The 17,271-nt window shown below is 41.7% G+C and overlaps 1 protein-coding gene across 4 annotated transcripts in view; it reads right to left on the bottom strand.

Annotated features, from left to right (window-relative positions):
• Window positions 1–17,271, bottom strand: part of TMEM164 (transmembrane protein 164) — a 155,934-nt gene that overhangs the window by 71,951 nt on the left and 66,712 nt on the right. For 3 of the 4 annotated variants that reach the window (XM_082865055.1, XM_082865053.1, XM_082865056.1), the window contains exon 2: window positions 8,913–8,962. The exons of the other annotated variant lie outside the window; for it this stretch is intronic. Coding sequence is in view for 1 of the 3 variants with exons in the window: in XM_082865053.1 (XP_082721179.1) it covers window positions 8,913–8,962 (50 nt within the window). In the remaining 2 variants the exon portion in view is untranslated. The remainder of the gene's footprint in view (window positions 1–8,912; window positions 8,963–17,271) is intronic. 4 annotated transcript variants of the gene reach the window in all.

Below are 17,271 nucleotides of genomic sequence, written 5' to 3'. Positions count from 1 at the left end.
AGACCGCCATGGAATTCCCCCTACTTTTTCATTACCCACTGAACAGCTCCTACATAGCTTACCCAAACCTTATCTATTACCCTGTACTGTTTTTCCCTCCTGGAATTACTTTTGCCCAATAATTAGCACAGTAGATTCTGAACTTGGCTTCCAAAAGGATTAGGTGTGCTGACAAAGTACGAAGAGGCCCAAAACGATCAGTCCCCGCTCCTCTGCTGAGAACTCCTTTTCATGCTTCCCCAGATGGGAAAAGTCATCTGTATCTCCGGCCTTGCTTTTACTGGGAAATTACGTACATTCAAGCACATGTTGAAAGCAGAACAGCCCAACGAGGGAGAAAAAAAAAGACAAAAGCAGTCCCTGCTCCAAAAGCCTTCAGAGAGAGAATCTGGGGAGATGAAAACACTGAATCAGAATCTGTGGGCCAGGGGCTTCCCTGGTGGCACAGTGGTTAAGAATCTGCCTGCCAATGCAGGGGACACGGGTTCGAGCCCTGGTCTGGGAAGATCCTGCATGCCGTGGAGCGACTAAACCCATGTGCCACAGCTACTGAGCCTGTGTGCTGCAACTACTGAAGCCTGTGCACTCTGGGGCCCATGCTCCACAACAAGAGAAACCACCGCAATGAGAAGCTCACACACCGCAACGAAGAGTAGCCACTTGCCACAACTAGAGAAAGCCCGCATGCAGCAATGAAGACCCAACACAGCCAAAAGTAAATAAAATTTTTTTAAAAAAGACAGAAAGAAACTGTGGTCTAAGACTGTAGAAGTCAAAAATTCCCAGGAGAGAACAAAATTGAATATGTACACGTGGGGAGAAAGGCTGCTTCTGCTGTGTATGGAAGGCGAGGGGAGACCCGTGAACAATCTGAAAGCTTCTTCCCTCTTCCATGCATTAAGGGAGAATACGTATAGTTGCAGGCAGCAACGTGGCAGCGGCTCAGAGGACCGCAGACGCCAGAGCAGCAGTATCAGAAAGGAAATCGGTGTCCTTGAATTGCTGTTTATTTACTACGGATTTTAGGTTTCCAGTATCTTTCCCTTTGAAATCTACAGCATTCATATGTACGGCTTCCTCTCCCATGCCAAGAACAGTCTTAATAAAGCTGCCCAGGTCAGAGACAGTCTCTCAAACACCCTTTTCAGTCATGAGTCCAAAGCTAGACCAAAAAGCAGCTACCTCTGAGGTGAAGATGCCAAAAGGCTGCTCCTTTGGGGGTTCCAGAGCAGCGGGTCTGTTGAGCACTAGGAAAAGGGGTGCTGAGACGGTGAAACCATTAAGACAGCAGCTTCAGCCTGAGCCCACCTCATGAACTCAGGACAGTCCTAGAGATATGAGTCTCCCTGGGGAGAAGACTGCTGTTTAAAAATCTGAGTGTATAATAAATGGGATCTAGAGAAAGAGAGGGTCACGGGGCTACTGAACTCTCATGATACCATGTGGCCCCAAGGCCAACAGGGCATCAGTCTTGCAATGCCAAGATCACATGTCAGGCTGCCGTAATTGCCCTCACGCACCCCCACGCTTCCCTCACCTACCTTGGCTCACACCCGGCCTCCAGACCTCTTTCCATCCAGCAATGCACCCCTGCTCTCTGTAGCACAGATGAAATTTCATCTCATCTCCTTCAAAAGCCTCTCCAGATTGAGTCAGCAGACACTCATGACCAAATAATACTGCTTGCATCACAGGTCCACTCCCTTCCATGGGTACATGAAAATAAGCAGATTTAAGGGGTTCAGCGTTGGGAGGTGGGGGTGCCCGTACCCTACACTTCCTGAGGCAGAGGATGTAAACCAGCTCTGGGCTATGCACTTTTCTTACCTGGGGTGGGGTAGGGGAAGAGTTCTCTGCCATGGGTGCTCACAAGACAGCTAAGCTGGCTGGTCACAACCCAAAGCTAGTCACTCCCTTTTCCTCCATCTATTCCTTCAAAATACCCCAGCTCAGAGACAGGAACGTTCCAAAAGGCTGGCTTCTCGACGAGGTTCCTAGGCCCTTGTGAAACCAAGAATCCCATCCTTTTCTAAAGCCAGTTTTCAGCTTGCTTTTCGGCATCCTGGCTGCTAAGAGGCTACTGGCACTCAGAGCCCTCTATGGTGGCGGGATCCATGGAGACAGGGAAGGGGGAGTGAAAGCTAGCTACCAAGTGATGACGACTTCTTCCTTCCAACAGAGAGCACGAAACTCCGAGCTACCCAGCGCTGCCCAAGGCTGCCCTGGCCATGCCTGCAGGTCACATGACTGGTGGGCCTTCAGCACCAAGCCCGCCTTTCAGGCGCAATAGAGAGCTCTTAGATGTCCTCCGACTTCAGCTTCAGAAGGGGCACGACCATATAAATGGATCTGGATATGCTAACTCTGCTCTAAGAACAGCATTAAACACACCAGAGACCTGCTTCCCCCAGGGAGATGGGAGGCCACGGTTAGACTTCAGTCTCTTTCCAGGTCTTAGAAACGCTGAGGGCTGCCAAGGCTAGAGCTGGGAAGTTGGAGAATGTTTTCCACACCACTGAGAGAAATGTGGCTTGGGGTCCTGAGAGCAGCGTTGTTTCCAGAGGTGAAGGGCCCAGGTCTCCAGCTGACAAGTAAATCCTAATGGCACAAGAATCTTGGAAAGGAGGTGCAGCAACAGCTGACTCAGACGAGCGGCTGTTCCTTTTTATCCAGTGAACCTGGATAAACTAGGATAAACTAGAAACTAGGAGTTTCTAGCCTTGGGAAGAGACCAGATCATCTACAGGAAACATCACCAGTCGCCAAGAAGGAGGGACTGGCTGGCTTTTCAGTTGCATCTGATATGAACACTTGTGACAGCTGCAGAGGTTCCCCAAGCCTCGGGAGGAGAAAATCCCCGCTCTGATCGTTATGCCAGAAAGTGCGACTATAAACTCTGGGTATCTCTATCCCTAAAGAGCATGGGATGATATCACCAGGATGAACTGCAGCTTTCCAGAACCCCACCCCACTGCAACTAGGATATTCCTTTTAAATACTCGAGAAATCTGTCTCACTGCCTTTGAGCTTTGAGCAAAGTCCCTGTACACATGGAATTTCCTCTTCCCTGCTCCTCTCTTTCTGTGTGCTAGACCGAATGGCTCTAAACGCAGGGTCAGCAAAATATGGTCCTCCTGTTACGTTTGGGTCAGGAGGGGAGTGATTTGTGTGGTGAAATACACATAATATAAAATTTACCTCTTAACCATTTTTAAGTGTATAGTTCAGTGGCATTAAGTACCTCCACAGTGTTGTGCAACCATCACTGTCATCCGTCTCCAGAACTTTTTCGACCAGTCCTCCTGTTTTTGAAAAGTTTTATTGGAACACAGCCAAACTCATTTGTATACATACAGTACTGTCTATGCTGCTTTCATGCTACAACAACAGGTATGTAGTTAAAACACAGATACATATCACCTACAACATCTAAAACATTTATTATCTGGCCCTTCATAGGAAAAGGTTGCCGACCACTGCTCTAAACCAAAATATAGGGAATTCCTTGGCATTCCAGTAGTTAGGACTCTGCGCTTTCACTGCCAAGGGTGTGGGTTCGATCCCTGGTCGGGGAACTAAGATCCCGCAAGCTGCGCAGCGTGGCCAAAAATTAAAATACATATATATTTATACACACACACACATCTATACATACATACACATACACTGGATTTCTAGTTTAAAATAGCATTTGCTTAACCACCACTAACACAGCCTCTCCCAGCTTTCCACTAAAATACCTATCAAGATACAGAAAATGAGAAAACTCCCCCAAATTACTGAAAACTTAGACTAATGGCCATCTTGTCACAATAATCTGGAAGAAATCTCCATTAACAATAAACCTAAGGCTGAAATGAGAAAAAAAACAACCTGGGGCCAATTCGTGCAGCAGAAACCTGAAACGAGATAGTAAAACACTGAGACTGTACACCACTGTCAGCCCCATGGCTTAGCAATGGAGAGCTCATCTAGTAACCAGCAAACTGGACAGCCATGCCTCCACTACAGGGCTACTGTTTGCAAGGAAAACCAACAACTCCCAAAGCTGGTCTATATCCATTTGGAGACTCCTCCCATACACCAAAAGGGCTGAAGTGATGGCTTTGGTACTGTCACACTGCATTCTGGGAGTGGGAGACTTCACAAGTAAAACTCAGGGACCAATGCATGTTGGAGGCTGTAGTTTTTCACATACTTTATATGTTCAGCGTGTCAGAGAATCTAGTAGTAGGACTAAGCGATTCTATATGCGTCTAGCAGAAGCCACCAGATGAAGCCGCTAGACACTGGGAAATGGGTTGGAAGCTCTGCGCATCAAACTGGCCACCAGGAGTGGAGCTGAGAAGGGGTTCTAACCAATACCAAAGAGAATATGAGGATACTCAAATGAAATCCACATGCCCTGTGTCTTTAACAAAGAATAAATAAATCTTCCTTCTAATATGCATAAACATACCCCCAAAGACAGCATGCTTCCTATGAAAACCTCTAGCAGCAGAAGGGAAATGTGTATCATTCTGAAGACTTGGAGGAAGCACAAAAGTCTACATTTAGTGTCCGAACCAGAAGAAATATTTTAGAAGATGGCATCCTCAAGAGAACACAAGAAAACGTGGACTCTGTGAAACAGGTATAGAAAGCCACTGGAATCAAAACATATTGAGAAGGAAAGACACCAAACTGGAGTGAAGAGAAAGCTCAGCAAACCAAGGAAGAATTACAAAGAAATATTGTTGCAGCAGAATTAAATTTCACATTGGAGATGGCAAAGAGCAGAATCTACCAAATTCATAGTATGGTGGTCAAATCTGAACCTCTCCCAAGTATGCAGAGGAAAAGGAAAGCTGACCTTAGAAATCCAACAAAGGTTGTTATTAGGAAATCTATTAATGCAACGCACCAAATGGGGAGGTCAAAGGAGAAAACCCAAATGAACCTCTCAATAGATTCTCAAAAAGCGTTAGCTAAATTCAGCAAACATTCCTGATTTTAAAAGGGGGGGGGTTGATAACTTAAGAATAAATTCTTTAACATTATAAAGGATGTTTAATCTTAACCAACAAATAACATGAGAGTCAACAGAGAAAACACTAGGAACATTTCCACTAAAATCAGAAACAAGGCAAGAATTCCGGCCAGTACTACTATTATTTAACATCGTCCTGGAAGTTCTAGTTAATACAATCAGACTTGAAAAAGTTGCTCTTTGAAGGGAGATAAAGTTATCATATGGAAGTTGATACTATTAATTTCCAAAATAATCCAAGTGAAGCAACTGAAAAACTACTAAAAGAGTTAAGCATGGTGGCCAAATATAAAATAAACATATAAAAAAATCAAAATCTTTCCTATGTACCAGTAATAATTAGTTTGAAAATATAATAAATAAATGATACCATAAACTACAAACTGTCCAGGAATGACGTTGATGAGAAATCTGCGGGATACACACACACACCCTAGAATAAATTAAGAAATCTACCATATGTCTTTTCCCGGATAGAGAGACTCACTATGGTAATGACATTAATGAAATTTTAGATTTAAAGTAATTCCAATCAAAATAACAGTATTTGGAGGAAGAGTCTGACAAAAACATTTTAAGTTCATTTGGAAGGAAAAAATGGTTCGGACTAGCTATGAAAAAAGTGTGAGTAAAGGAACAGTCTGGGAAGAATGGTGAAGAGAAATCTGGCCTGCTGGCTGTTACAAATACAAGAGTCTGAAATTGGTGGCAAACTCAGCAGAGACATCGATGGGATAGTATAACAAGCCACCCAAATAAACCCTAGTTTATCAAAAGCATTTGGTAAAATACAGAACCATTTCCGTTTAAAATATCTCCAAGTAAATGTGGAGACTATTTAAATATAATAGACTATTTGACAAATACCGACAGCAAATATGGAGGAACACCATTTCTATTTGAAATTAGTTATAGACAGAGTGGCCCACCAGCATCATTTTTATTTAACGCTGTCTTTGAGTTTCTAGCAAAAACAGAAGAAAATGAAATAAATGATATAACCATTGGAAAGAAAAGATAAAACTAAAATAAAAGTTACCAGAACTAACAAAACAATTAGGTAAGATAGCTAGATATAAAAACTATTTTTAAAATTAATAAACTTTTTCTATTCTAGCAAGAGGCATTTAGGAACGGAAAGGAGGATAGTATTCCACTCATAACAAACAAAAAAGTCCTTAAATCTTTAAGGATAAATGTATCAAGAAAGGCATAAAACAGGATCTGAGCAGATGGAAAGAAATGCCATTTCTTAGACAAAAAGAGCTATAGGTTTTAAAAAATCAATTCTTACAAAACTGAAATATAAATTTAATGCAATTCTAATTAGAATCCCAATAGGGTGGGGTTGGGAGGGCTGAATAAGTGATATTAAAATGTGTAGAAAAGAAAAAATACCAAAGAATAGCCAAGAAAAATATTATTGAATCTAATGTGATCCAATCAACATGATTTAGGTACACAAATAGACACACAGATGAAACAGAACAGAGAGTCCATAAATGGATCCTCGTATATAAAAAGTTTGATGACAAAGATAGCAGTTCAGTTCACAGGGGAGAGTAAGGATTACTCAACATATTATGCTACTGTCACTGGTTATCCATCTTCGAGAAAACAGTCTTAACAAAGACTGGGAACCCAGAAGCTCTAAGAAAATAATCATATTTGGATATGAAAAAGATTATGTGGGAAAATATACCATCAGTAAAGTCAATACATACAGATTTGGGGAAGATATCTATAATAAAGATGGTAGACCAAGGGCCAATATCCAAAATATACAAAGAGGGCTTACAGGTTAAGAAAAATATAAATAACCCCTAGGAAATGGGCAGATAATATGAACAGATAACTCAAAGAGAAAATCCAATCGGACCAAAAGAGAGAGAGAGAGAGAGAGAGAGATACAAAACCAAAATACATTAGTAGCCAAGGAAATACATCCATTAAGTTGTCAGAATTATAAAAGAACCATAAAACCTTATGCTAGTAGGGATGTGAAACAAACAATAATCTCATGTTACATATAAAAGGGAAAAGTGAATTATAACAGCCTGTTTTTGTAAATCAATATGGAAACAAATATTTATTTATATATAAACATTTGTGTCTGTGTGTATAAATTGAAAGCACCAGTATATAAGGGCATAAGCACAATGATGTTTAATTCAAGCATCGACTGTAGTGGCCGAAATCTGGAAAGAATGTAAATGTTCATTAGTAGGGGAATAGCTAAATAAATTGTGCATCCATGAAATATTTTCCAGTCTTTTAAAAGAATAAGAGCCATACCAAGAGGCTTTGATAGATTTTCATGAGACGAAAAAAGTAGGATGTGTTAAAGTATATATAGAATTCTATTTTTATAAAACAATTAACAAAAACAGCAAAACATTCCAAAACCCGTGTGTGTGTGTGTGTGTGTGTATGCGTGTGAGCATGGAGAAAAATATGGAAGGATACATACTGGTTTGGTTATATACAGGGATGATGTGGAAAGGTAGAGGTGAGGGACAAACCAAATAAGGAAAAGGACAGGGTAAAAAGGACCACTATAAAAAAATAAATCCAGCAGTTATATTTATGTATTTTATATGTACAAACACACGTAAATTGAATTCAATTTAGAAAAGATACAATAAAAAAAACTAAATGTGGTCTCTGCTTGTTCAATTTTAAAAAAAGCAAAAAAGGAAGGCAATAACCAAAATAATCTCTTGGTGGGATTAGGGGTGGTGTTTATTTTCTTCTTTATGTTTCTGCATTTTCTATAATGAGAACTGTTACTCTCATAATAATGAAATAAAACCAATAAATGTGACTTTTAAAACATGCCACTGAAAAATTGAGCCCATTTTGGGAAATCAAGGGGGGAAAACAGGGTTAAATACACCTTCCGCTTAGAAGCTGTCCAAGTAAGAGCTTATGAAATCAGGATCCATTACCCCTCAACCAGCAGAAAGTTATTCGCCTTAGGCAAGAGACTAAGTGGCTATTCCAAGGAGCTATCTGAAGCAGCAAATAGGGTATATTTTCCCCTACCTAACACTTTAAAGACTTAACTAAATCAGAAAGCCATTTACACCACTCTCAATTATCTAAGGATTGGCTGGGCTCTTTACTTTTTGCCCTCTCTCTCTGGCTTGCAGCCATTTCCCTGCTCAGAAACAGCTCCAAAATGGGGGCCAGAGAAGGGGGAAAGAGACAAAATTAATTGGGTCGATTTAGCTTCTCATTAGCAACTCTAATAAAAGGTTTGATAAATGAGATGGTCACAACTCGTGGTTAAAATGAGGCTTCCGGGACTCTTGAGAATTTCATTTAAGCAAACTTGCCTTCAGACAAACATGATTTGCCTGCAATACACTTTAATGGATCTGATGCTTTTCTATTTTAAAGAAAGTCAGGACTTGTAATAAGGTGGTATTTTTCTCTCCTCAATTTAATTTGCACTTTAACAACAAAAAAACCCCCATAAAAACAAAAAACAAAGTTCTTCAAAGTATCCTCAGTGGAACAGCAGGACCACAGTACAAAGATTCGCTAAAGGAGGGGAGCTGTCTCAAGAGAAACTTGAGTACACTCAAGAGAAACTTTACGAGGGCGGCAAACTTCCAAGGGGGAATGTCTTGGCCATAAAACACCACCACAAAGAATCGCTAAAAAGGATCTGTCAGGGCTTGACAAAAGCACAAAGGCCAAATCTCCACATACAACATTTGCCTGTTTCATTGGACCCTTGAAGACTTTTGTCCCTTGGGAAGCCCAGACACAAAGCACTGCAGGTTCAAGGTGGTCACAAGCAATGTGTTCATCATCCTTTGTTATCAAACAGACAAGGCAGTTCAGCAATGGCAACAGAAAAACAATCTCCCCTTACTTGAAGACGACGACAGCTCCCGGACATGGAGGGCAGGCCAGGAGAAAGATCTGCAATGGAAAAAAAAATTAAGTATGGTTATCAAGAGAAATGCTGGACACAGTGAGACAGTGTTATTTTAATAATAATAATTAATAACCAAACTCTTACACAGAAAATGTAACATAAAAGTCTTTAAAAGACAAGCAGGTGGTGTTCCAAACATGTCTGTGTTTGCACATGCATCTGTGTGTGCCTGTCTGTTCCGGCTGTGTGTGTGTGATGGGGAAGGGGTAGGTCGGGGAGAGAGGGAAAGAGATGGATGAAGAGCGGAAGAAGTAATTGGTGGAGGGGTAAGAGATGGGGAGAGCTTTTCTTAAGCCATTTCAGCCTCTAAAACACTTCCTCTTAACCTCTAGAAGACTCAATTTTTCAATTCTTCAAGTTCAGCATGACACGAGTAGCCAGTATGACAAGCTTTTAACCTAGGACAAGTAAAAATGGATTCTGAGATAGGACAAAAACACAAATGCCATCTGGTTTGCCTCCCATGGGGGAAGGTGGGTTAATCAATACCTAGCTTTACCAGATTTAGAAAGAAAAATACAGGATGCCAAGTTAAATTTGAATTTCAAATAAACAATAAACAATGTTTTAGTATAAGTATATCCTGAATAGTGTATGGAACGTACATATACTAAAACATTATTCATTGTTTATCTGAAATTCAAATTTAACTGGACAGCCTGTATTTCATCTGGCAATCCTATCAATATTGCCACCCCTCAGGCCCTTAACCTCCCTTTGATTTTGAAGGGGAGCAGAATTTGCTACCCCAAAGTTTGTTTCTTTGGCATAAGGATTCCTTTAGGCTGATTGTTTTTAAGAAACAACAGACATAGGAAAAGCTCTGAAAACTGTGTAGAAGTTACCCTTCTGTGAGAGACATCTACACTTATAAGGAAAATCTCCATCTGTTAAGGTGTCTCCCTCTAGGAAAAGAAGGGAGACTCCAAATCTCTAGAAACTCTCAACAATGGAGAAGGCAAGGACCTCAATCTGCCTAACAACCTTACCCTTGTTCACTGTGCTTTTCCTGGTCACCTCCAGGAACTGGTCTCCTCCACCCCTACCCACCAACCAACACTCAACATCTTTCTTTTAACTTTGGCTGAAGATGGTATTTAAGGTGGTGGATTGGGCCATTTCAGGGAGTTAGTCAGTTTTCCTGAGTCTCCCTGATGTATACAGGAGGTATACATGTTTTTAAACTTCCGTTGTTTTTCTTCTATTATTATTATTTTCCTCCCTCACATTTGATTGGTTTGTTTCGAAGCATGACTAAGTGGGTCCTCTTCTAGTCTCCCTGCTCAAACCAAACAAAAAGAACCTGGTCCTTCTAAGAGACCATCAGTTCCATGCTACTTGGTTTGAACTAGGCCTGGGTTACAGCCTTCAAAAACCTACAGCCGTGGCAGTCTGACTGCACCAAAGCACTGGTACTCAAGAGGGACGAGGAAAGCCCTGCAGAGCACTTATAAAATGTGCAAATTCCTGGGCTCCCCCCATTGGGAATGCTGATTCCAGAAGTTTGGGGTTCCGGGAATCTGTGCATTTTAACAAATGCCCCAGGAGATTCAAACACTCCAGGCAGCCAGATGTGCTGAAGGTTTGATCAAAGACATTCAGGAAAAAAAAAAAAAGACATTCAGCAGGAGAAGGATTGACAAAAGAATGAAACTCATGTTTATGGAGTTACCTTACCTACAGTGACTTACTGGTGAGGATTTACAAAATCATTGATATGTGCCCCTCTCTTGTGGTGAGCATTTATGAGCAGACATTATCTGCATTATGGGCTAGTTTGGCTTTGTCACGAGTATATTCTTTATATTCTGTCCTTCAGTTCTCTCAGAATCGACACTTAAGAGGAAAGGGTACTATAAGGAAAATCACTGTAAGTAGAGACACCTGCTTGAATCCCTGCCACAAAGAAGAGAAAGAATGGAAAAGAAAAAGGGTCTTGAAAGGAACACGGCCAGGAGTCCATTACCCACACAATACTTCATCAGAGAACCCCGCCAAGAAAATATCCATCGAGAACATGCCTTTCCCCTGTGGATCAATTTGATTAAAAGTGCAAAACCAATGACAATTGCAGGTCCACAATCCTTTAACTGCAATCGCCAAATCCAAAAAGCTCTAAAAACCAAAAGTCTGTTTTTTGTTTGTTTGGTTTTTTTCCAAAACTAATTTGGTAGCAGATATGACTTGAACTGAGCTGAGGCTACTTACAGACTTTCTTTATTCCATTTATGGTGAGTATACACACATTTTCCACAAAAAGAATGTATTTTGAATACGGGGTGCTGTCCCAGACCCCACTGGGAGTGTCTGTAAAACACGTTCACTGGGGCTTCCCTGGTGGCACAGTGGTTGAGAATCTGTCTGCCTGTGCAGGGGATGCAGGTTCAAGCCCTGGTCCAGGAAGATCCCACATGCTGCAGAGCAACTAAGCCCGTGCACCACAACTACTGAGCCCGTGTGCCACAACTACTGAAGCCCGCACGCCTAGAGCCTGTGCTCTGCAATGAGAAGCCACCACAATGAGAAGCCCGCGCACCGCAACAAAGAGTAGCCCCAGCTCGCCACAACTAGAGAAAGCCCGCACTCAGCAACGAAGACCCAGCACAGCCAAAAATAAACAAAATTTTTTTTAGTTTATATGAAAAAGGATCCCAACTCCATCCTATCTTTTTCCAGTAAACTCACAGTCTCCTCTGGCAACTTCATAGATTTATGACACTAAACCTCTCTGCTTTGTCATGCGGGAGGCACATCCATAATCACCATTAACCAAAGGAGAGGAGTGAAGATAACATGTTAATTCAGAGGCCCAAAGGCCCCCAGCCTTGGCCCGAATATCCCTGCTCTCTTCTTTGATTGGCTGCCAACTGCCTCCAAATTTTGCCGGTGTTTGTTTCAGCCTAGCAGACGGAAAGCTAAACTATCCCTTAAGCTGCAAACAGGGTGGGAAGAGAGGACACTTGGAAGTACAAACAAGGACGGCAGGAAGATGAGAAGGCATCTGAGCACATCCCAGCACCGACTCGGCACTCTGTGTTCATGCTGCCATCCGCCCAGCTGGGCACCTGAAGAAAAGGGCGTGGGCAGGGAGCACACAGAGAGATGCTACAAAGCACTTCCACTTACCCATCGCCTGGGAGGTAAGCAGGGCCTTGCTATGAAATCCCATTTTACAGATGGAGAAACCCAGGGGGAAGGTTCTGACAAGGTTTCTGGCAAGAACCCAGGTCCTGTAACTCCCAGATCAACACGCTTTCCACCTCACACCTGACGTGGTCCCAGCCTCACAGGGGCTTCTCTTCTTTAGACTCTAGCCCTGCCCCTAGACCCCCCAACAGAACACATGGTGCCACTGCAGGAGCCCCACACCTGTACCACCACACAGAAATCTACTCCTCACAGGCGAGACATCTCAAAACACAAACCTGCCTGGGCAGCAAATTATATTTACGCAGATGGATTTCAGAGTCCAGCAGTCTCTAAGGACAGGCTCATCTTAGCTCCAACCTGCTTCATTCCCAGATCTGCTGGGTGCTGGCAGTTCCTGAATCCTTACAGAACTGGACTCTTGTTTGGCTGGTTTTTCCTGGAAAACCCTTCAGGTTCCATTCAAAAACCACGCTTCCCCAGGAGAGAGACTGGCTCTCTAGCATCTTGCCCACAAACTCGAAAATTCAGCTTTTTCCTAAGCACCTAATCTAGGCACCAGCAGCTGTTCCGGTTCATCCTCTACCTCTGAACCACTCTGGTACCAGGTTCCCACCTTCCCTACCCAAGCTCTCAGCATCACTCGACCCACTCCTGTTCCTGTCTCTTGTTCCACAGTCATATCAGCCCCAAGTTCACTGGCATCAATATCCAGCTCCCTGTCAAATTCTGCTCTACCCAAACATTAGATTCAGTAAACCCCCATGGTCATAACGCGGAAAGAAGATAACTTTTGTTCACAGGAGGAAGCGGTAACACTATGAGAAATGTATTTGGGAAGGACAGCCAGTCACCAAGACCATCCTAATTGAATGGCTAGCCAGGTTAAGCAGTGAAGAGGGATGGGAAAATGAAATGAAAGGGAAAGAGAATGAGAGAGGGACAGGAGAGTTGTGTTTGGCCTGCAACACAATCTTCCGAGGCCCAGCCCTTGCAGCTCCAATTCTCCTGGCTCCACCGCCTATGAGAGCACCCGACCATTTGGGGGTTCCTAAACAGGAGTGCTTCCAAACATTACCCACCATTCCTTGGGCTGCCCAAAGTCTGTCCTAGGCTCTGTTCACCAATGTTTATACTCTTGGGTCCTCATCTTCTCTCTCCCTGGACCACTGAAATAATGTTCACTGGCCTCTTGCCTCCAGACACATTGCTGCAAGAGGGATCTATCTAAAATGCAGCTCTGATCTACCCTTTAAAATCCCTTAATGGCTGGCCAGTAACTACAGGAAAAGCTCAAGTTCCTTAGCATGGCCTCATGCATTGTCCCAAACTGTATCCTGAACATACTCCATGTCATAAACATGCTTCTACGATCTCATTTTCTAATAGCTTCATTTCATTCAATTATATGGATATGCAACAATTTACTCAACCAACCTCCTCCTGTCGCACACGTAAGTTACGTCTAAATTTTCAGATCCTTCTCTATTTAGCCTCCATTTGTAGAATAAGAATTTCTAGGTCTTCAAAGGGAATATACATTTTAAGGCTTTTAACGGATAATTCTAAACTGCCTTCCAGAAAATGTCTTTGAATTTATACTCCCGCCAGCAACATATGAGAATGTGTTTCTGCTACAGCCTGGCCAAATAGGTCATTATCACTTTTTAAAAGGCAAAACACTGAAGGGGAGCAGAATTTGCCACCCCCGAATATGTCTCTTTGGCATAAGACTATTTTGAGCTGGTTTAAAAAAAAAAAAAAAAAAAAAGCAGATACAGGAGAAGCCCTGAAAATCAAGTATATAAGACTCTTTCTGTAAGAGACATTTACATTTATAAAGGAAAACTCCATTTGTAAGGGTGTCTCTCTGTACAAGAGAAGGATGACTCTGAATCTCTAGAAACCCTTATCAATAGAAAAGGCAGCAACTTAAATCTGCATAACAACCTTACCCTTGTTTACTGTGCTTTTCCTGGTCACCTTCAGGAACTGGCTCCCTCCACCCTTTTGTCTTTAGCTGCAGATGATATTTGAGGTGGTGGCTTGGGCCCTTTGACAGAGTTATTCAGTTTTCCTGGGTCTCTCCCATGAACACAGGAGGTATACAAGTTATTAAATGTCTGTTTGTTTTCCTCTTGTTATTCTGTCTTTTATTACAAGGGGATCTCAGACAAGAATTTAGAAGGGTAGAAGGAAAATTAATTTTCCTCCACTACAACACACACACACACATACACACACTCTTTGTTGCTTTAATTTGCATGTCTCAGATTACCAGAAATATTAAACTATTTTCTAACATGTTTTTTTGGCCAGCCATATTTCTTCTTTGGGGATGTGACCATCTGTGGCCTTGCCTATTTTTCAACTAGTATGTTCTTTTTCTTATTGGGTTATAAGAGCTATTTACATTTTAATGACATTGAATACAGACTATTTGACATTTACTGCAAATATTTTTCCCATGTTGCCCTTGTTGTAGCTCTGGTTAGGGTAGTTTCGTATGGAAGTTTTTACATCTTTATGTAATCAGATATACTTGTTATTTCCTCGATGGCTTCTATCTTTGACGCCATGCTTTGAGTCTTTTACAACCCTGGGATTAAAAAAAGAGCCCCCGATTGTTTTCATAATATTTTAAAATTTTAAATCTCCAAATCAAGAAATTGTATCACACTGCTAATCCTACTCACTCTTCCATGAGAATGGCCTTCTCATCTTTCTTCTTTTAGCTACCTCTTTTTTACACTTCAAATAACAAAAGAAAGCATCATTTCCTCGATCCTCCCATTAATTCCTTCTGTTTACCTCTTTCTGAGAAATTACCATTTTTGTCAGTATAAGGAGCTGAGAAAGAGCCTTCTCTCAAGAATTTAGACAAAAGGGAAATTGGAGTACCTGCTAACAAACTCTCAGGCTTCAAAAATCAACATACGATAGATTTAAAAGACTGCAAATTCATTTTAAAGCCAGAATGTTCCCAGACTTGAAAGACCACATTGTAACCTGTTTGAATTATACCCAAAGAAAGAACGGGGTTGGCCAACGACTGAGGTATAGAAAAAGGAGAGTCACAAAGGCATATATACTTGGTAGTGTCCACATCCAAGCACTATCCAGGGACCAGAGAACCTTAGCTTAAAAACATCGAGTTTTCTGGTCCCACTGCCAAATTCATCCCTATTAAGAGAATGGAAGCAGGATAGGGAGCATTGCTAAGTGGTTAAGATTATGGGCTTTAGAGTTAAGACAGACTCGGGTCCACATGCTGGCTCTGCCACTCACCAGCACTGTAACCTTGGACAAGAGACTGGAGGAATTTTCAACTCTAAAATAGGGATAAAAATAGCACCTATGTCTCACGAGGTTTTGGAGAGGATCAAACGAGATAAAGCAATCAAAGCACTTGGCACAACGTCTAGCACATAGCTAGCACTCAATACATAGTAGCTATAATTATTCTGATCTCAAAAGAAAACCCATCCCTACTGTGCGCTACATCAGCAAGAGCTTAGATTAAACTTCCAATTCATCTAACTACACTTGTTCTATTTCCATGCTTGTACTGTAATGTGCTAATATATTACTTGGCTTCCCTGGTCCAGCTGCCTACAAGGAGAGAGAATCCTTAAACACTCGAGACTCAGTTTCCTCGTCTGTCAGATGAGAATTACATTAGTACTATCCCATAGGGTAGAGGTGAAGATTAAAGCACTTAGTTTGAAGCACTTAGTTCAGTGCCTGGCACATTGTAAGGAATAAAATAAGTATGAGCTATTGATAGCATCACCCTTCTTGGATGCCCTTTCTGTTCTCCACTCACTGCAAATTCCATCCAGGCCCATAGCAAGTTCTAGTTCCCGCACAAAGCCTTCTCCAATAACTCCAGATAACACCTCTTTTTTCCCAATGGCCTATACAACTCATTAGGTACTTAGATTTTATTTAATTTGGAATATTAAGCGGCTCCCTATGGCTGCACACAGTGCTATCAAGAGCTAGGATCTGATTATCAATTGTTCCCTCCTGGCGAATTTTTAATTGGCACTGGTGAGTCACTGAACAAATTCCAAAGTCATCTGTCGGGTAATTAAGGCTCTAGACAATGTGGTCCTCAGCTGCCTTGCCCACGATGCCTCAGGTTTTCACCCTGAACCTCAGTTTCTACATTCTAAAACAGAAAATAATAATAGTGCCTGCCTCCAACATCTTAAACTCAACTGTTGTTTGATGCAGGTAACAAATGCTTTCTGGATATTTCCATCTGTATGTTATACAGGTATCTCATGCCTACCATGCCTAAATCTGAACTTGCCGTCTTCTTTCCCTAACCTCTTCCCTCGCTTAACTGCTCCCTCAAAAAATGGGAGAGAAGGGACAGCTCTTCCGACAATAGAATTCCGACTGATAAAGGCAGAAGGCATGAGGGAAGCAAAATTAACATTAGGCAAACACTGCAGCAATAATTGTACGCAAGAACCATTGATAGATGCTGATTAGTAGTGAAAGAGGATCATTTTTGCATGGAAAGTACTTGTTAATTACAAAGGTAAAATAGTAACTTTACGGTGGAAAAATCTGGCAAATGACCAAGGTTAACATCACCAGAAATAACATATATCATCATGTACCCCCTGATACGCACCAAGAAGGGGAGGACATCACTTCTGTGGGATTTTTGCCAAAATTACTCAAATCTAATCATGAAAAAAAAATCAACTTAAGTCCACATAAGGAACACTTTACAAAGTAACTGACCAGTACTCTTCAATACTGACAAGGTAATAAAAGACAGAGACTAAGGAACTGTCGTGGACGGAGGAGACCTAACAACCAAACGCAATGTGGGATCCTGGACTGGATCCTGGAACAGACAAAGGACGTGTGTGGAAAAACTGGTGAAATCGGAATAAAGTCTATAGTTTAGTTCAAGCACCAATGCTAATTTCTCAGTTTTCAGGATTTTACCATGGTTATACAAGATGTTAACACTAGGGGAAGTTGAAGGAAGGATATATAGAAATTCTCTGTAGTATCTTTACAACTCTTCTATAAATTGAAAGTCATTTTAAAATACAAAGTTTTTGCAAACTACTATGTATAAAATAGATAAACAACAAGGTCCTACTGTATAGCACAGGGA

The sequence above is a fragment of the Leucopleurus acutus genome, assembly GCF_964270905.1.
Source record: "Leucopleurus acutus genome assembly, chromosome: X".
Lineage (NCBI taxonomy): Eukaryota > Metazoa > Chordata > Mammalia > Artiodactyla > Delphinidae > Leucopleurus > Leucopleurus acutus.
This window is presented reverse-complemented; position numbering and strand designations above follow the sequence as displayed.